The 21,540-nt window shown below is 46.1% G+C and overlaps 1 protein-coding gene across 3 annotated transcripts in view; it reads left to right on the top strand.

Annotated features, from left to right (window-relative positions):
- Positions 1–19,467, top strand: part of LOC107218667 (neurogenic locus protein delta) — an 81,959-nt gene extending 62,492 nt beyond the window's left edge. For all 3 annotated transcript variants that reach the window (XM_046736675.1, XM_015656615.2, XM_046736674.1), the window contains exons 3-6: positions 3,545–3,602; positions 8,894–9,145; positions 13,642–13,702; positions 17,604–19,467. In XM_046736675.1, the coding sequence (XP_046592631.1) occupies positions 8,986–9,145; positions 13,642–13,702; positions 17,604–19,329 (1,947 nt within the window). In that variant the 5' untranslated portion in view covers positions 3,545–3,602; positions 8,894–8,985 and the 3' untranslated portion in view covers positions 19,330–19,467. The remainder of the gene's footprint in view (positions 1–3,544; positions 3,603–8,893; positions 9,146–13,641; positions 13,703–17,603) is intronic.
- Positions 19,468–21,540: the final 2,073 nt, after the last annotated feature.

Genomic DNA, 21,540 nt, shown 5'->3' with positions numbered 1-21,540 from the left:
AATATATATATATATATTCATTATATGTACAACGATCGGTTTGAAAAGAGAGTGGGATGAGAATTTAGATTTTTTACGATCCGCGCAGTTTGTCAAGTATGGAAGTATAATTACGTACAGATATATATATTATCGCAATAACATAATTTACGTTTAAACTATCAATTGTATACTCGGAAATTGGAGAAAGAAAGAAAGGTAGATAGTTAAATAAATAGATAGGTTTCATTTTTATTTTTCGTGGCAATATTGAACAAACAGGTGTGATAGAGAACGGTATTAGAAAGAGAGGGAAAGAGAGGGGTAGATATTATACAAACACGACCTACAATAGGGTTTAGTTGGCAGATAGGAATCGGATTGTGAAAGTAATACAGAATTCGTTACTTTTTTCTGAAACTGAGCCATACGTACATGTGATAAATACGTTAAAGATGTACGTACGAAATAATTTGTACGCGTGTATTACAATTTAAACATATATACAATACATATATAGGTGAACTCGAAAGAAAGAGAAAGAAAAAGACTCGCTCTCTCTACCTGGATCCTCTTTCTTCCTCCGTATAACCCCAGGTATCTCGATCCCCTTCTTCTTTTCCTCTTCGCGACGTCGAGCCGCGGACAGACGGAGGACCAACTTCTTTCCGCACGCACACGCAAGTAAAGACACGCACACTCGGGGAGGTAAGATTTAATACACGCGCGTCAGAATCGTCCGGGGGGGCTTCGAGAGCTTGTGTGCTATCGCCGCGTTTGAGAGAGCGTGCCAGAGAAAAGGAGGGAGAAAGAGAAAGAGAGAGAGAGAGAGAGAGAGAGAGAGAGAGAGAGTGAGACGGAAAAGGGAAGAGAGCCAGAGAGCCAGAGAACTCAGCGCCGCTGCGGAGGCTTCGGCTTAGAAGAACGGATCGGGGAACGGGAGAGAGAGGAGGAGGTATGCTGCGCAGCCGTGGGAACCGACTCCCGGCTCCCGACCGATTCCTCCCTCCCTCTCACTCTCTCTCTCTCTCTCTCTCTCTCTCTCTCTCCCTCTCTCCATCTCCCCTGCGCGATTCTGTGCTTCCTCATCTTCTTCTTCGCCTACTGTGCTTCTCTCTTTTTTACCTCTCTCGTTTTACGTATCGTTTGAATGTACCCGTCTCTCTCTCTCTCTCTCTCTCTCTCCCACTCTCTCTTTCCGAATTTCTCGCGTAATCTCTTTCCTCCGATTCTAAACCGCGCGGCGGCATTCTCTCAAAAACAAAACCGGCACTCCACTCCACTTCGTATTCACGCGACGATCGCGATATTCCGCGAACAATTTTCGGTGTAATTCTCTTCTTCTTCTGTTTTTATAATTCACTTATCAATATCAAATTTGTACACACGCGCGCATGCATACGTACAATCCTCGTGTAATACGTAACTACTCATATACATATTCTATCATATTATATTGTATTATATTATATTATATCATATAATATTCGGTGGACTTGCAGTCGGCTTAATTCGCGTACCTCTGATCCTCGGTATGCGCTCGCGCGCATGCATACAACATATACATATTACACATACCTATACCCGTGCCATAAAGTATCGCGGTGGTTCCTGAACACTGCACGTAGAATATATATGCAGTGCACGGGTAGCCGAGTACGTATTTTGCCGGCCGTTTCATTTGTCTCCTGATAAATTATACCCTACGGTATATCTCGCGGAATTTAAACCCAGGACTTTTTACACACGTACAAGCTGATCGTTTCGATTAGTTAGTTGCGTATTATAGCCGATGTCAGTCAGTCTGCGTCCAGGATATATATCCCCTGAACTTCTCTGCTGATTTCTTAATTTTTTTTAATTTATTTTGTTTGTTTGTTTTTTTTATATATATATCATTCAGCCCCTCCTCTCCCCCGCCTGCAGGTGGCTGTAACTATAAACGCCGATCATCGTCACGTGTCGTCTCTCCGAATGTGTAACGCTTAACGCAACGCGGTGAATGCACACACTTGTAATACACGAATGCTCGACTGCTCTTGACCGCTGTGAGAGAACAACGCGGGGTTAGGATGTGGCGGTGAGGTGGGGGAAGGGGGAAGGGGGTGAAGGTGCCGGAGCCGCGGGGTCGGGACGCGAGACAGATCTATCTAAAAATATACACATCAGCTAGTTACGTGTCCTGCATCGGCTAGGCTGGACCTAGTAGACCGGCCGACTACCTGTTCGCCTCTCGACCTGCTCATGCACGAATCACCTGTTCCAGTCTCTCCTCTCACCTCACCTCACCTCACCTCACCTCACCTCACCTTCACCTCGTCTAGCATCTTTTCTCGTTTCTTCTACTCCCGACACCCGAGCAGTATTTTTATTTTTATTTTTATTTTTTTCTTCCTTTCTCTTCACGGATAATTGTACGACGATTTGGGAGTTTGAACGAACCGCGAACTCGACTCCCCCTTTTTCCGCGAATAAATTAATTTATGTACGGAAATATCGTTTGTTCGTTTCGCAATAAAATTCGTTATACCCCGCTGAATATACTACTTTAAAGCTCAAATTATAAGACGGATTAATTGCAGTTACCGCGAAGCTGTAACAGGGAATGAATTTTTAACGATTATCCGCGGGATTATCATTGGCTTGCAGGAGATATGTTTGTACACAATACGGTTTGCGTGTTGAAACTGCATATCGTGCGAATATTTTTTTAGTCCGTTGTAATTTAGCAATTTCGTTGATGGGGATATACGCGTGTAAATGGTTGATTATATGCGGTTTGCTTGGCGCGGTTTTTGTAAAATTTACGTTGCTTTACGTGCTTGTTGGGCTGCTTTTTTTTTTGCTTCTCTTCTGCGGGGTGGGGGGTGGGGGGTGGAGGTGTTCTATTCAGTTTAGACAAATTTGTATGTATGCCGCTCGTTCTTTCTCTCTCGCGGCAAGAACAAAGCAAGAATACTCAGCGTCTGAAATCCCTCAAAGACTTATAAACTGATTTATAACGATTGTTTGGACCGGCCGCCCCCGTTTTCGCTCGCGGCTCTTCGCCGGTTGTTTGCACCTCCCACTCGACGAACCCCTTGTATAATACTTGAGGCAAATCGGCCCTGCCCCAGGCTCGCTCGGCAGCTACCCCGGGGGTTGACGTGTGTCTCGTTACGTCGACCAGGTGCACGTCCTGCTACTATGTGCTTATTTATAGTATATATATAGTCCTTGCCGTATATTACATGCCTATGCATAGTATGCACAATGTACATACCTACACGTCGGCTAGAAACGGTTCGTTTTGTCGTTAATTACAAACGGCACGCTTGGACGTTTGCCTCAAAGGGGTATCGTGCACATCTCTGTACATATGTAGGTATGTACCTATCGTGCAGCTGCTGTCACCAAGGCGCGAATAACGTTTACTTTTACGCGTATATCACGTGTAATAAGTTTTGTTGGTTGAAAAATTATGCCGCTTTTTTTTTATTTTTTATTATTTATTTTTTTTTTTCAACCTTTGATCATGTAACAAAATGAATGTTTAATCTTTATGCTTCTTTCTTTTGATTTTCAGGGCACCTTCTCGCTAATAGTGGAGGCATACCATGACACGGACAATTCCACGCATCCTGGTAAGTTTATCATCGTTACATCGCGACGAAACTTTCACTACTTTAATTACCTGTAATGCATAATTGTAAGGAAGGAACCGAAAGAAGCCGGGCAGATTGAAAAAAACAAGCACGATCGTAAACGACCAGTGCCTTTTTCTCACATGTTCCAACAATCTCTTTATACCTCTTTGACTGTATCTTCTGATTTTTAACCGTCTCTCCGCCTTTGGTGTAATTAACGTTCTACCAATTTTTGACCTCATTACTCGCCGATGGAGGTTAAAAAAATTTGGGCCTCGAGCTTGAGGCTTACAGCTATAGCTGACGGCACGAAAGGAGTACGGAAGAGACTTGCGGCGCGGGTTTAAAAACGAGGAACGCGAACCCGCACGGCATGTGTGGGCCAGCTGGCCCCGTGGCTATGGCTATGGCCATGGCTATGGCCATGCGCAGTGGCGAGTGTAGAGGAGCGAGGCGCGCGCGCCGCGGACAGACGCTCGAGCTAGCACACCGTCCCCGGGTTCGACAGCCAAGACGCAACTTCCGGTCGGCGCTGGATGGTGTGCCCGACATTCGCCAGACGCCGCGAACCCCGAACCCCGACCCTGCAGGTCGAAACCCAAAAAAACATCCAGAAATTGAAAGAGAACGCTCAGAGGCTTCGTACTGATAAAAATCACGCGGTCGAAAATCTTTTCGCGAATCAATCTATGTGAGCAGACGCTTGATTAATCCTCGGACAAAAATCCTAAAATGATCTAATTGTAAGTATCTTAAGGAGGGCTCGTTGCATCCCGATGCGGTTTATTTTTAAAGCAGAGTTTTGACTAGCACAAGTTAGTAGATTATATTATATTGTCATCCTCGTCGAAATTTCTGTTTTGACAAAGTTTCTTGTAATCAAGTTTTATCGCTGCACTCATTTTTAACTCGAAACAATGTTTCTCTACGATTTTTACACAGTGTAACTTCGAAACTGTTCACAAGATTTCGATGGATGATATCTGATACACAAATTTAAAATATAAATTAAATATCGTAATTTGTCCCATTTTAGCACGTACTTAATTTATAATTTCAAGTATATACGAACGGTTTCGAATTAATTTTTTGTGTTGAAAAATTGTCGAAAAACTTTGTTTCCAGTGAAACGAGAAATATTTCAAACAATATGGATGATACAAAAAATGTCAAAGTTCGAGTTAAAAATGAAACAACTCACGTATAACTTCGGATTTCTGCCACACGCCGTTTTCACCGTTTTCACCCGTTTTAACAACGCTGCGCGACGATCTTCGCGTTATACCTACACGACAGTTTACGGTCGGTCTCGTCGAAAGGGTGCCTAGTGTTTCCTTCCTGTGTAACCGTATAGCGAGTTCCATGTATATATCCCGGTATCCCCGGGGAACGCTGCTGCGGCAGAGTGTCATAGAGACGAGAGTGTGTGCGTCGGGGGAAGGGGGTTAACTCGGAGGTACGTTTGCTCTTGTAGTGGCGAAACCCGACACCGAACCACAGTGGATACATCCTATACGGTTCGGAACAGGGTTCACGGTTTTATACAGCTCGAAGCGGCCGGGGAGGAAGTAAGGAAGGTTTTGGCCGTACGTATATCTGCGGTACCGGCGATGGCCAAGGGCACGGAGGAACGATATGGGGAAAGGGGCCCGAGGAGACGGACCCTCTTCCGTCGATCGCCCCACGTCAACGGCTTCCTCGTTCGTGTTTGTCGAACCATTAACTTTACCCCCGGGTGCGAACGGACGGTCAATCACTGCCTGTAAGCTTTACTCCCTGAGGATACTTTGACGCTTCGCGTCGCGCTCTTTATGACACGTTATACGCGACACCTGTAACAACAAGCTGCTGACTCTACTTAACGGTCTTTAGGTATAGGTAGGATGTTTAATTAAATGAGGATATTGTTGTACGTATCGTGCGAGTACAATCTGAACTTTGTATCATTGCACTCGGTGGGTGTGACCTCGAGTTTTCCGACTCGCGAATGTAGAATTTATGAAATTACCGAGCTGCAATTATAATCAAGAAGTATAATACACGCGTATTATAACCCCCGCGTAGGTATAGAATGACAGGAAACCGATGGGTGGGAGTTTTAAGAGCGTTGAAATCGTATAATGCAAAGTCAATGCGATCTTTCATTATGATCGGATGATAACGCGGGAGATTTACTACAACGTTATTAATTTTATTTGAAAATATTCAGCTAATTGATTCAACGAGAAGTGTGTTGTATGAATGATACGACCTATGAACGTGTATAGATCTACGTTCAAGCGCGGGTCCAATTAACCGCAGGCGGAAATACAGACATCAGCAGCGTGTTGTATATACCTTTGGAAAACGTTAACCACCTTAATTAATTAATTGTCTGGGCAGGGAACCATCGCCGCGTGGTTTTATATACAAAACCCACCTGGAATAAGTATCAGTGAAACAGGGAGTACTTGAGGTGTGTACCTACCCCTCTGCTCTCTTCTACAATCTTTCTATCTTTATCTCTGCTGCACAGCGTTTTATATTTTATGTATGTGTGTGTGCGTGTATGCACGTATGTATGTACGTACCGCGTCTGACGGGCGAAATAAATCTGTAAAGGTAACGCATGGCGGCGTACATCCGCTCTTTCACCGGTCTCTTAATTACTGAATGAAGAGAGGTGGTGGTGTGGTTGAAATACCCGGAAACGTGTCGGGTCAAAGGGGGATTCTTTTTACATACATATGTATATATACACACGTATATCTTTCTTCTTACTTTTATTATACTATCTTCTTTCATTTATTTTTCCTTCACCTCTATCCTCTAGTCTTTATACATCGTCGTATATTTAGGGTTATATAGGTAACCCGTTGACGCCACGATCGACAAGAAATCATGCTTAAGATGATGTGTACGGATGTATATGCATATGTACACACATACGGCATGCGCGCATCATGACAAGCAGCTACACCTGTGCCACGCCAGAGAATTCCGTTAGCTTTTGGTTTCGGATGATAATTAACCCGCTCGATCACATCTGTACGGGTGTGTGTGTGTGTGTGTGTATATATAGTAGGTTACAGGAGGGCGATGAGATTCGTTAACGAGACCCGAAGCAGCGGAGAAGTGCGTTCGATTCGATAGCGGTTGAAATTTACTGCTCGAATAACTTGTGCACTTCCTGATTCGATATGCAGGTTAAAAATCTTTGCCAAATTAATAACATCCTACGGTATTGTCGCGAAATATACCACGATGATGATATACACCAGGTGTGCACGATACGTTGCTATTATAATTATGATGCACGCGCCTTTTTACTCAGGATCTTTATACGTATGCAGAGAGCATTGCACAAGACGGCTTTAACCCTTGCGCTCGTGTTACGCCGGACGCACAATTGTATTATACTGTATGCACGTTGGCGTTTCAAGCGAGTGAGTAAGTGAGAGAGAGAGAGAGAGAGAGAGAGAGAGAGAGAGAGAGAGAGAGAGATGAAGAAAGAGGGAAGTAAGAAGAGAAACGCACGAATGTGCAGGAAAAACTGACATGGGGAACAGTGATAGCGTGGCTGGCTTGCTGACTGGTGGGTCGTTCGTTCGGCCCAAAGACGCACCTGCCTCTCTGCTCGACCCGTAATAATAACAATAACAATAATTGGTCGACGGCTGGCCAGTCAGACCCCTTCTTCTCCTCTCTCGCTCTTTCTCTCTTTAACTCTCTCCCTCTCTCCCTCTCTCGTAGCCTCCCTGATCGTCTCAGTGGCTCCTGCTGCCGCTGCCGCTGCTGATACAGGTTCAGAGGCTGCGGTGCCATGCCTGGTGAAATTATAACACAACGCACAGCAACGGTTTAATAGTATACGTCTACACGGATAACCGCAAACTTACTACCTTATACCTATTCTGGATAGTCAGAGTCGGGCCATTACGGCCTCTGGTAGCATTATCTCTCTCTCTCTCTCTCTCTCCTTCTCTCGCTTTTTCTCGCAACATTATATCAGCCTAATGTGCATCCGTTACGCGTCTCAGCTTCTTTGAGACTTCAAGTCTTATTCATCGTGCGATGCGATTAGAGTCGTTTTTTTTTTTTTTTATCGCAAACCGCGGAAGAATTTGTTAAAAAAATTTTAACGGTATGATAGAACAAAATTCAGGGTAGTGTCGTACTGATTCCTTGTACCGCGATCTTGCACCTATTATGTCGTCAAGTGCCATATCTGTTCCGGACAAACGAGATCTGTGTAATCGCGAATTTGGGGCAAAGTAAGCGGTAATGATCAAAGACACCGTAGAGAGTGAGGATATTGAAACGGCAATTGAGTGAGCGGTGGTGTTTCGCGTCTGGTTCATCGCAGCGTTCAAGCTCCTTTATTACGAAATCGCCTCGGTTAGTGTCTAGACTCTAGTGCGCCAGGGGTGGCAACCGACCAAAGTTCAACGCAGCAGGCAGAAATTTGGGGTATCTTTAAGACGCACTCTTCAGCTTCGAGTTGCGTGCTATATATAGTTATATACCGAAGCAAAAGCGGCAGCAACAGCAGCAACGGCACTTACTTACTTTCTCGCTCACTCGCTCACGCACGTACGTGTGTGATCGAAGGCAGACGATTCGGGAATAGATATATAGCGTACGTACGTATACTGGGTGTGTTGTTGAGGAAAAGAGAAGAGAGGAGAGTTATTATATACGAGCCGGCTGTATATTATAGGCGTGCTATACTGTGCGGCACGGCGAGCTAATCGGTCCGTATACCACCACCGCTTCTTCTTCGTCTTCGTCTTCGTCTTCGTCTTCGTCTTTGTCTCTTTCTCCTCCTTTTCCTTCTTATTTTTCTTCTTATCGTCGAGGAGGCAGCATGGGAACTCCGTCCGAAATATTGCCCGAAGGTTTTGTGGCTATTTTCTTCTTGTTCTTCTCCTTCCTTTTCGTATTCTTCTTATTCTCGACTCTTGAGAGAAAAATAACGTTTTAGAAGGATTTAAAGACCGGCCGGTTAGCCCGGGGCGGTCAGCCGTACGGAAGCACCTTCCACTCGCTCGCAGCGGCGCATCCGGTAGACCCTCGACTGCTGCCGCTGCGTTGCACATGCGATTCGAAGCCGGGGATGCCCCCGCCCGAGGGATGGGATAAACTCTGCGAGGCTGCCCTTGTTTCACCGAGATCTCCGTGTTGTTGTCGTTTCGAGGATGCAAAGCTCGAACCACGAATGTCCCTACATTTGCATACACGTGTACCTGTATCATATACCTACATTTCGCGCTAATCAATCGGCCCCTTTCTCTTTGCCAATGTTTCAGAGAAAGTTCTCATCACGAGACTAACGACCCAGAGGTGGCTGGACGTTGGTTCAAACTGGACCGTCGACGAGCATCGAAGCGCTCACTCAAAGATGGTCTACGAGTACAGAGTCACATGCGACGCTAACTACTACGGTGCCGGATGCGTCAACCTCTGCCGACCCCGCGACGACGGATTCGGTCACTTCAGCTGCAGTCCGACCGGCGAACGCGTCTGCTTGGCAGGGTGGAAGGACTCCTACTGCACGACCGGTGAGTTCTTATATCGAGCAAGTAGATCGTTCGGCTTGATTCGAATCTAATTGTAAGAGTAAGAGTAAGTACAGGAATAAGGAATACCTTCGGAGAGCCTGAAGAAACGCGCGCATTATCGGCGCTGCGTCAACTTCACAGTCTCGGGTTCTCGCTCCCTTCGTCATCATCGGCCGCATAGTTACGTACAGTGTGTTACGAAGACGCGAAGTTTACAGTATATAAGAGGGGGACACTTGGCGGTGGGATATGGCGATATGGTGGGGGGCGTGCGCGCTGCGCTCGCGCTCGCGTTTAAACGGTTCGCGTGTTCATTGACTAAGTTGCGGTCACGGCGTTTCGTCCGTCGTTACGAGATTACGGACGACTTATTGCTGCGGCCGGAACGATTATCGTCGTTATGATTGCGATGAAAAAAAAAAAATAAATAAATAAAAATAAAAAAAATAAAAAATCCTGCGATGCACTCTCTGCGGTGAGGAACTGAGGTGAGCTATCGTGCAGGGAGAGCAGGAGGAGCGGTAGTAGGTATTCCGCTTAGGCGTATTGCTGCTCACGCTGCTGCTGCTGATGATGATGCTGACTGTGGATCTTTCCCCGGTACTTCCCACGCCCGGTGATCCTCCCACCTCTCGAGTCCCGTCCTCGTTCTTCTTTTTACACTGTCTATATAGTAGGTGCCTCTCTGCCTTACTACTGCCTTACCTTCCCCCCCCTTCTCAGCCCTCCGAACTCTTCTCTCTGCTACCCTCTACTCGCTGCAGGCCAGCCAGCTTCTTCGCGCTCACCTGGAAGTTGGGGCCCGTTGTTGTGCAGGACAGCCTCCGTTTTTTCTCTCTCTCTCTCTCTCTCTCTTACTTTGTAGCGAGGCATTGCGATGTGTATAACATCGCGGCCCGTCTGCACACTCGGAGGACGAAGCGAACGACGGTGAAACGAGAAGGAGATGGAGATAGGATGCCATGGACCACATCCAGACGTGCCTCGATCATCCGAACGCCAAAAAACTCACGAGACTCTCTCGGCTTGTTCAATCCTGTCGCGGTTTATCTCCGGTTTTCTTTGTGTCTTTTATTGCCTGTGTGTTCGTATATACTGTATGTGTATGCACGTTATGCACGTACGTAACTTTGTCATCGTCCGGTATCTCTGTCCAACTTATTCGACGTAGGTACGCATACCTAGATACACCTACAGTTCTGATCTTTTTTCTCTTTGGATCGATCGAATGTCATTTCGGAGAGGTGGTGGAATTTTTATTCGTTTCTACAATGTATACTCACCCGTTGTATTGCGGAGAAACACGCGGTCAAGTATACACTTCCAAACATCCGATCGTAATCCTTGTCGCACGTAGTACTTCCATGTATTCGTAACGTGGAGAAATTCTTCGTCGATATTGTCCAGATTCTCTACTGCACGATACCGCAGGGGCGAAAGAAAAATAAAGAGGCGGAGGGTACGAATTGATTTCCGGAAGTCGGGACGACGTAATCGGCACCAGGAAGGAAGCGCACCGCCTCTCTCTACGTCGTCGTCGCGTTGCGGCCGTCGCCCCGGGGTTCGGGTTACCTTATGGTGTATCCTACCTACACTCTCATCCGCGCATATAATACGTATACCTAGCGAGTGCACTTTGCTGCATCGCGTCCTACGACCATCTCTTTCGCTTCATCTTCTTCCTTCCTCCCCCTTCTCGTCCCTCTGCAATTCTCGGGTGATGAAACCCGACTTTGTTGTCTTTGTTCCCCGACTCCTGGCGGACTCTCCTCGATCCCGATCAAATTACGACACATGCCGTGTGTGTATACCTCTGCGTGTATATTCCACATATATTGTATATACATGTATGTATATCACGGACGCACAGCGATATAATTTCTTATGTGAGTTAATGGACTGTGCGGAGGACGAGGATATGAAATTGTCGAGGAATATTAACCGGCGAAACATTATCGACTCACGATTTCCGTCGTTGTAACTCTGCCGAGAATCATCTCTGCGACATTTTATCGTCGCGATCATCAAGATCGTACTACAGTGCGGCGATGAACATCACAGCGTTGAGTCAGGTCAGGTCTTCGGACGCGATGAGGATTGAGCGATCAGTCGGTTGGTTGTTAGGCCCCAAGCTTATGGCGGCAGCACGCATCCAGCGCTCCGTAATCCGAGTATGTGAGTCATTATTTAAATGATGGAAAGTCGTCGGATCGGTTATACATCCGTACACATGTACATACATGTAAGTATTTCGAAGGGTTGGAAAAGGAACGAGCGTTTCAGGCTGCAGGGGTTGGCGAAAGGCCTTGTTTTCGATTTCGGTGCAAGAGAGGGATCGGACGCTGGTTAGGGGTTCGTTGCTCGCCGCCCATGCAGGGGTTGTTCCGAGTGCATCGGATCAGCGGCTACCAGCTGCAGAACTCTGTATACATCCTCGGTAAAACGCGGCCAATCGAACGAACGGCGACTCGACTCGCTGCCTGCCCTGGCTGGGACAGCTGTCGGTGCTTTAACAACAGCTGCAACGACTCGGAGGAGGAACAGAATCGTGTACCTCTACCTACAACCTTATAGCTGCGACAGATACGCTCTCCTGTACGGCTTGGTTTTGTCGGTTTCCAGGTCTCCTCCTCCAAGATCTTGGTGTGTGATTCGTGTCGAACCCCCTGTCCCCTGATTTCGTCGTTACAATAATCTTAGACAAACCAGGTATTCCAACCTCCTGTCGCAGATTTTCTTTCCGCTATTCATCGCCCTTCGTGCAAGGTTTAGGGATTTTACACCTGAGACGCTGGCGATGCAACAGTGACACTTGAGGGAGATTCGAAAAAGGTGTCTCGGGGAATTGGGGGAAATTACAATACCAATACGTCGCACAAAAGTTATGGATTTTACGCCGCAGCGCAGGGTGGCATTGTACGATATAACGATGGTTCCATTCATCGATTCAAAGTTTATTCTGAACCGTAGCTCGTGATTTCGATTTCATCAATTTTTTTCGTTTAATCGAGAATTTTTCACTAAGAATGAACAAAAATTTTTATACAAAAGAGATTGCGTCTATAGTTTATAATTATTAAACTTTCGATACATTCAGTATATAATTGATGATGAATCTCAAAATTTGTACTTTATTACCGACCGTGGAGCTGACGTGTATCTGTCCGCGATTTAGAGGATTTATCGTTACAGCGTAAGTTTGAAATTCGGCAAGCGTTGGATAAACTTTTACATATGCGATTCGCGAAGCGTCGGCTACGATCTTTTGTTTCGTTATTTGCCTAAAACGACGCGAAACTGGGAATGTTTCGAATACCCGCGGTCTACCGACAACGTTAATTTATGTGATTTCGCTTCTCCATATACCTCGACATACCCGACAAGGAGCGCGGCCCGTCCGGTAAGCCCCGAGACTGAGGGGAGAGAAGAGAAGAGAAGAGAAGAGAAGAGAAGAGAAGAGAGAACAACCGCGATCCTCGACGAAGGTATTCGCGTTAGCAGCAAGGAATTTTTGCGATTTCGTCGGTCTTTTCGGTCTCATCGTCGTCGTCGTCGTCGTCGTCGTTGTTCGTGGTGCCGCTATGGACTATAAATAAAATAGTCGAGCGGTCCCGTGTACTTAGCTCCCAAGGTCGTCGTGAGGATCTCGTCTTTCCCTTGTAACCGACCGCGATTATCCCCGGCGCGCATTGAAGTTGCCGCGACTCGCAATCAGTCTCGCTATCGAACAGCATTATTCCGTAGGTATCTTCTTCCCCGCAGTGCTATAATAAATTCCTAAATACGTCTTCGAATAAAAAATTGTGGAGAAGCCAAAAACAAAAAAATTTTTTTTTCTTCCATCACAAATATCCGCCAAATCAGGTATCCCGACTATATTTGGTCATTTTTAATGATGTACTGTAGTTTAATTCGACAAGCCGAGGTGATGATGAGTGCTTCGGACACAACGCGTTCAGATACCTCGGTGTTTTACATTCCGGTAATTATTTTCAACATCTTTCATATATTCGTGTATTTTTGTATACAATTTGCACAAAACTGAATTTGTACGAAGATGTGGCAGAGTGCCAACGGAATGTCTTGAAGTATATTTGCGGCTAAATAATGAGCGGGGGTGATTCTGGCGTGACATCATTTTCAATTCAAACGGCCCAGGTTCACTCGCGTTTGCACACACCTCCTGTTTGTACAATTCGTTTCCTTGTACAGGCTCAAGCGGTCGAGACAGTCGGATACCGATCGAGAGACAAATACGGAGAAATGACACTGAAAGTTATAAAAATAATAATAATAACGATGATGATGAGGATCGCGATGATAATGTATGTGAATAGCGTGAGAGCGAGACGCTGCACGGCGAAGAGAATAGAAGAAAGAGGAGGATGGGGCTGGGGAACGAAGTGGCGTGAAAATTGAAGCAGTGCTTTCGTCAGCCTCGAAATGTCACGTAGCGCTTGAATTAACCTTTGCATCTCTTTCTTTCTGTGTTACAGCTCACTGTCTGCCGGGATGCGACGAGCAGCACGGTCACTGCAGTCAGCCAAACGAATGCATGTGAGTATTATACAATATGCATACATGCACGAGTAACTACGTACTCCGATTGACCAGTCCTGTGACATACCGATGTAGCTGTGGCGCCTTTCCCGTATACACGCTTAACGCATTGAACCTGCCTACATGAATACCTGTATGTACACCACGGACACGAATATCGTATGCACAAAAGTTAATGAAATTTTGTCCGAAATCTAAAGTAAAAGAAACACGCCGAGATTCAGTTTGTACCGTTCGTATACCGAGATTTTTCTCATCTTCTCGCGTCACGTGTACGTACCTACTACCAACCGTAGCTGTATAAATACGTCTTGGATGTACAGCATATAGCTAACGTATCGAGCAGAGCGGAGCGAACTGCAAGTAGTTATAAGCACAAGCAAGCCGCAACCACCCAGTATTATAAGTAGTAAGTACATCCAGCTCGGTGAAGATAGACACCCCTTTAATTCCACCTATTACTGCATAGCGGCAGAGAGAGGATGACGAGACGGTCTCAGCTCGGAACCGTTCGCCTCGAGAGTATTACACGTATGTACGTATATGCGTGTGCATAACGTATATATAACGTATAATATTTCACGGGTTAGCCTACAAGCGGTACAAAGTATTGTACCCATAGTAAGCGAATGCACGTAACGTACGTATACGATACCTATAACGTGTGCAGAGGGCGTCGCGAGGGGGAGAAAGAGAGGGAGTCAAATGGTGGTGGGGGGTATAAAGAGACGGAGATAAAGAGAAAGAGAAAGAGTAAGAGAAAGAGAAAGGGTACGTACGTAGCGTCGCGCAACGCGCGCCGACCGGGAGACATAAATCTCAGCGGCGAGAGAGGTTCGGGCCAAGTTTGGAGTTAACTCAATCATCTAATTACCCGAGCCAGGGTTAATTGTCCCGTTAGCTCTCCGCAGGGCTTGTGCTTGCTTGACGCTTTGATGTCTGTCTGTCCGATTTCTACGGCTATTCAGACACCGAGACGCGCGGTTCTGTATACTTATTTTAATTGTTTCACTAAAACCCTGATTCCTATAGTCATCTTGAACCTCACCCTTGATCGTTCTAATCGCCGATCCTTCATGCCGAACATATTTCATTTCCGTGTCCTTGTTTTTTGTTTCCTTGCTCACGAGGTACTTTATTAAAGTCGGTTTATCTTTGCCTCGAGTTGTTTCTTCTTTCTTTCTTTATTTCTTTTTTTTTAATTTAATTTATTTATTTATTTTGTCCCTTTCTTTATCGATTCTGTGTCGGTACGGATTTTGGAATTTGCGATTATTCCCCACCGCGTGGGACACTCATGACCATCCAGAACGATGGATTACGTAGACGCGGCGGAAGAGGAAAACCTCGGTCCGAATGTACGGACGAACGACGGACGTGGTTGTCGCGACGAATTACAAAACGATAAAGTTCTATAAACGACCGGTTATGTAGGTATGTACGCAGGTATTTATCCTGCACAGGTATACAGGTATAGGTAGTGACGGTGATGGTATGCGGGATGGTGTCTATGCACGTACAGACGTCATATATCTATATATAAGTATACATATATACACACGTATATGCCGCGTACAGAGGCACCTGCAGCACCGTGGGATTTCGGAGAGTTGTGGGATCGGCCCTATTTGAATTACCTCCGTGTGTTTACTGTATCGTGGTGCAGCGTCGTGTGTTATCCACCTAGATGCGTACACCTATACCTACAACCAACTACGCGACTGTGTGTTCTATGGATGGGGTAAAACAGCTAATTGAAATTTTTCAAGTCTATCGGGGGGACCGGAATGAGAACTGAATACCGATGCGCGACCCGACCGCGACTATCACCCCCCCCCCCCCCCCCCCCCCCCCCCCCATTGGCGTAGACCCGTCCGATCTCTCTCTCTCTCTCTCTCTCTCTCTCTCATGTTATGCTCACTCCGCATGGATAAACGGCCCCCCTCCATTTACATATTTCTGACAAATAATATCTCTTTTTAACCACCCCGCGTTCAAACACGGCTAGGCATGTTCTCCGTGTTTTAGTATACTACACGCACACATACGCAAAGTCACACGTGCCTATTTGTACTCAAGTTCAATGTTGTATCAGCAGTTGAAAACGATTGGTTCGTTTAATTGATATTTATTGACAGACACGAAAAATTTGTATTTACGTATATGTCAAATAACTAATAATCCATTAGAGGTATTTTGAATATATGGTAATGTGTACTCGAGGCTTGATGATACCTATACAGTGGTGAGAAACACGCAGAAGAGGATCTCGAAAGCGCGAATTGTAATTGCGTTTGATTAACCATAAGCGAGATAGTGGAGTGAAAAAAATTTCATCGTCTTAGTTTCATTTGCTTTGCTTCATCTTTCGCGTGGCGGACCGAGTATCTCATTGTCCAAAGCATATAAATTTTCCAACTGAATAAGAATGGGTCGAAAATTATCATTACATACGACTGTAAGTGAACATGCGTTTACAATCTTGATATAACATGCATTCGTCCTTTCTGATTTTGGTAGATACCAACGCTTACGAATGTTCATAAAAAATTATCCAAAATATTGTTGCTCTCTCCTCGTCGATTCCACAACGCTGTTCAATTGCGATGAAAAAATTTTGAAAACGCTTATCATTAGTCTATACCGTGTAACACCTGCAGTGCAAGGAGTCCCAGTTCTCCAACCTGATATCCTATCTACCACATACTAACATGTATAACACGCGATGATCCAAGGATCTTCTTCTCGCGGTCTTGATCCTCATCCTCATCTCCGTCTTCTCCGTAGAGTCATACGGTGTTATACTCTGTACACGGTGCACGATGACGACGGTGTGTTTCAGCCGGCACCGGGGCGGTCGAACGAACATCACCGCCGACCGGCGGATGGTATTAGTGGGCTCGGCGAGCCACACAGAGGAGCATAACCTTTCCTTGACCCGCATACTGAACGGCTGCGCCAGGCTCGTACCGTGGGAACACCACTCCATGACCCCCTCTCCTCCTCCTCCTCCTCCTCCTCCTCCTCCTTCTCCTTCCCTCCCTCCTCCGGCCGCTATCCAACCATCGCCTCTACGGGTAGTAGAGTCCTCTTCTCTGTGTCTCTCTCCTCTTCCTCTCAGTCTCCCTTTCTCTCTCTCTTTGCTCCGTGCTCCACGGCGCGGCGAGTATAGGTATGGTTGTACGGATCTACATGTGCAATACAACGGCCATCACACCATACATGCACAGTTTTCATCGCCATGAACGCTGTTACTACTCCGCCACAAGGAGAGTTTCTCTCCTGGACAATGTAATGGCCGACCACTATCCTTCTACTCCTCTTTCCCCTCCCCTCCCCTGCCCTCCTCTCCTCTCCTCACCTTCTCTCTCGCGCTCTTTTTCCCCGCCCCACCCCACCTCACCTCAATTCCCTTCCGCCTTCATCTCCGCTGAGCTACAGCCTTTATCCACCTTTGCACGATGGTGTGCGAAGCTGGCAATAATACCCTCTCTTTCGCTCTCGATCTATCCTGCGATCCGTGTCTATATTCGTCTCTTCTTTAGGTTAGAATAGGTTTTTTATCGCTGCAATGGACCGCGATCGGTTCACCTATAAGACGAAAGTCGACCAGCGAACGCGATACACTTTTCAGGGATACGATTACAGCTCTTTCGATAATGGCACACCACTGCGGAATGTTATAGTAAATTCTACGATCCGCTTATCGGGCGTATCGACCGAATTCTGATTCGTCGGTGCACCGAAGGGTTGACCGTGTCGTCCGTCGATGGTCGATGCCCGATGGTGCAACGTAGCCTCTTGAAACCTGGACTGATCGGTATTCTCGTTGCCTGGGAGAGGAACCCACGGCGATTAATTAACTAATGAGAGAATTCTTCTTCTTGTCTCGTTGCAGATGTCACAGCGGGTGGAAAGGGGCGCTTTGCGATCAGTGCGAGCGTTACCCGGGCTGTCTCCACGGCACGTGCCAAAAGCCCTGGGAGTGTCTGTGCGACGAGGGATGGGGCGGGCTATTCTGCAACCAGGATTTGAACTACTGTACGAATCACAAGCCCTGCACGAACGGCGGCACCTGCTTCAACACCGGTCAGGGCAGCTACACCTGCTCCTGCGCGCCAGGGTTTAAGGGCACGGACTGCGAGACCTCGCTGCAGGACTGCAGCTCGAATCCGTGTCGGAACGGCGGATCGTGCACGGAGAACGCGACCCTCGGGACCGGGAAGACGGGATATCGATGCACCTGTCAGCCGGGATGGCGAGGAAGACACTGCGAGTCCGAGACGACGGCGTGCAGGGATTCACCCTGTCTCCACGGCGCGACCTGCGAGGATCATTCTCTCAGGGGGTACGTCTGCCACTGTCCGCCCGGATACTCGGGAACCGATTGCGAGACACAGATCAACGACTGCTCGCCGAATCCGTGCACGAACGGGGGGACGTGCGTTAATCAGTTGAACGGGTACCGGTGCAAATGCGCCGCAGGCTTCGACGGCGAGAAGTGCGAGAAGAACGTCGACGACTGTCTGGGGAATCCCTGCCTGAACGGGGCGACCTGCATAGACCTCGTGAACGAGTTCCGGTGCCAGTGCGTTCCCGGTTTCGTTGGCAAGATGTGCGAGAAGAAGGTCGATTACTGCGTGACCAAGCCGTGCGCCAATGGGGGCAAGTGCGTTCCCGGGACGAACGACTACGTCTGCTATTGCAAGCCGGGTTTCTCCGGGAAGGACTGCAGCGTCGACGTCGACGAGTGCAAGAGCGCGCCGTGTCAGAATTCCGGGACGTGTCAGAACAGGGTCAACGGTTTCCTCTGCTTGTGCGCCGACCGATGGCGGGGCGAGACCTGCGCCGAGGAAGTCGGGGCGCCTCCGGCCGCCGTACCATCGGGGCCGAGCTACTGGACCGGAAACATATCGAAACCGGTGACTTCCGCCGAGGCGAGGGACGCCGGACTGACGACCGAGCACGTCGTCGTGATAGCCACCCTGTCGACGGCGGTGCCGGCCTTCGTCCTCGTCGCGGCCGTCGCCGTGATGTGCATGAAGAGGCGGCAGAAGCGGGAACAGGCGAAAGCCGACGAGGAGGCCAGACTCCAGAACGAGAGGAACGCCGTTCACAGCAGCATGAGCAAGAGGAGCGGCGGTAGCTGTTCGCTGGGAGGCGGCGATCCCCACATGATAAAAAACACCTGGGGGGCCGCGAACAAGAGTGTTAACAACGTGACGAGGGACGACCTCGACTCGTCCTTTCAGACCGACAACTGCACCATTGACTCGTCCTGCTCCGGCGGCGGCTACAAACCGGAACCCGTAATGCAGGACGTCAGGACGAACGCGAGGACGACGAAACAGTTGAATATCGACGCGGCGGCCGCGGCTCACAGGGCGTCCCACCTTTTCAAGGAAAAGGACTGCATACTGGAGGCCAAGAGGACATCGATGTTCGCCGATCAGCAGCAGTCGTGCTGCGACCGGGCCGAACCACCCCTGCTGAAGAGGCCACCAGCCACGATTGCGGACTCGACGTGCGTAGATCCCGCCGCTGGCGCCGGGGGCGTTTACGTTATCGACGATCATTACAGGCACGACGCCTCGCTCGCCGCGACGCTCGCGACGGAAGTGTAGCCTGTCCGTCCGTTTAATACTGTGCTTGTGTGGTAATAAGTAGTAGGTGCGCGCGGGAGGGGAGAACGAAAGGAAAAAACGAAAAACAAAAAACAAAAAAAAAAATTGGAAAAACTTCTTCTCCCCTCCGGCTCCGTATTATAAAAATTGATTAACGAAAAACACGCGGAACTGATTGAATTTTTTGAACTTGGAACGAAGGAAAAAATTATTGATGGATCAGAACACAGTTTTCGATATTATAGGTTTTTATATATAAGTTATATATATATATATATATATATATATGAATGTATATATATATAATTGATAACATGACCAGATATTTTTTTTTCCCCGGTTCTATACTAAATGTATAATGTAAATGTATTCGTTTGTTTGTTTTTACGATTATTTTTCTACATATCTTTTATTTTCTTTCCTCTTTCGTAATTTTTTGTAATTATTATTATTATTATTATTGCTATTGCTATTATCATTATTATTATTGCTATTATTATTATTATTAAATCTCTCTTTCGTCTCTTCCTATTATAATTATTTCTCTACTTGACCACGAATTGCGGCGAATGGCTTCGGTGTGTCTGCGACGACGGCGTCGATCGTCTCCGATTCGGCTGTGTGTGTCTCTGTACGTGTAAGTCCTTACGTATGTGTGCGTGTGATTGTATTATTATTGCGCGTGAATGCGCCGAATATTTTCAACAACAATATTTATAAATATATTATATTATTAAAAAAAAATATATATATGTAAATGTATACATGCATATGTATACTTGTATATGTATGTATTGTGTTAATATATACGTATATATATGCGTGTACGTGTAATAACGCGCGCGAACGGCGCGCCTAGATGTATATTTATATACATATCTATGTATATATATTTATTTATATATATATATACATGTGTGTATGTATACGTATACACACTGAAGAGCCGAAGCACGACGAAATCCATGAGTGCACCACAAGGAAACCTATTGTATATGTAACACATAGGTATATTATATATACATGCATACACATCACTTGAGCGCAGTGTTTGCAACAACTGCCGACTTCCGGTATTGATTCTTCTGCCGCGATAATTGTGCACGTTTTTTTTTTTTTTCCCCGCACCACCATTATTACATAATTCTTTTTCTCTCTTCAAATTTAATTCCTCTGGTGCACCGCGGCTCGATCTCTAGGCATATTAATATTATCATGCTTGAAGCACCCTGTACAGAACTAATTTATTATTATTGTTATTTACTATTATTATTATTATCATCATCATTGCTATTGATAATAATATTATTGTATTAAATAAGCGTATTATTATCACCATTATTATTATTATTACTATTATTACAACTATCATCCTCCTATTGATATTCAATCGTATATGGTGTCACACCACAAAAACAACATGCATTGTTACTATACATATTTCTTTACATTCTTGGACGTTACGCGCCTGCTAATAATGTCGCTGTGTTACTACCGTAGCATTGCTTTTCATCTACATACATGATACATACCTATATACATTATACTGATATACCTACCACGCGCGAAAGATAACAGTAGACGTAACGACGAGTGATATACGAAGAGAAATGAAACAGATTCTTTTTCGTTCTTCTTGCTCTTCTACTTCCAGAAATGATTTTTTTTTTTTATTTGTTTGTTTGTTTCTGTTTTTGTTACACAACATCCGCGAAACGCTTCGTTTTGTCTTTATACACTGTTTGTTTTCTCTACGAATTATTTAATCATCGATCCATCCACATTTCAAAAGCACATCGATTCGAAACAGACTTTGTGGAAAAAAAAAACTATGCCTGCCTCTGCAATATATATCTACATGCATGCATATGTATGTATAGACGATTATACACGTTATTGCAACCGCGATTTACAGCTGAGAGTTATATGTATAGATGAATAGAAACATAGTTTACAGTATATGAATATACAGAGATGTATGCCAGTAAACGAAAAGACTTTGCGATCGGTGTAAAATTCTCGTGACCATTTTTTTCACCCTAGTTTTCACGCGTTCTTCGTCTTATCATGATTTATAATGTATATATATATATATGTATATATACATGGAGATCCTGGAGAAACCAATTCTACCAGGATCCCGATTGCCGTCGGGCAATGTATGCATGCGCAACGGCGGAAAAATTCAGTACCTTTTTCATAAAGTTGAAG

The sequence above is a fragment of the Neodiprion lecontei genome, chromosome 4, assembly GCF_021901455.1.
Source record: "Neodiprion lecontei isolate iyNeoLeco1 chromosome 4, iyNeoLeco1.1, whole genome shotgun sequence".
Classification (NCBI taxonomy): Eukaryota; Metazoa; Arthropoda; class Insecta; order Hymenoptera; family Diprionidae; genus Neodiprion; species Neodiprion lecontei.
Note: the sequence above shows the minus strand (reverse complement) of the source record. Positions and strands in the feature narration are given on the sequence as shown.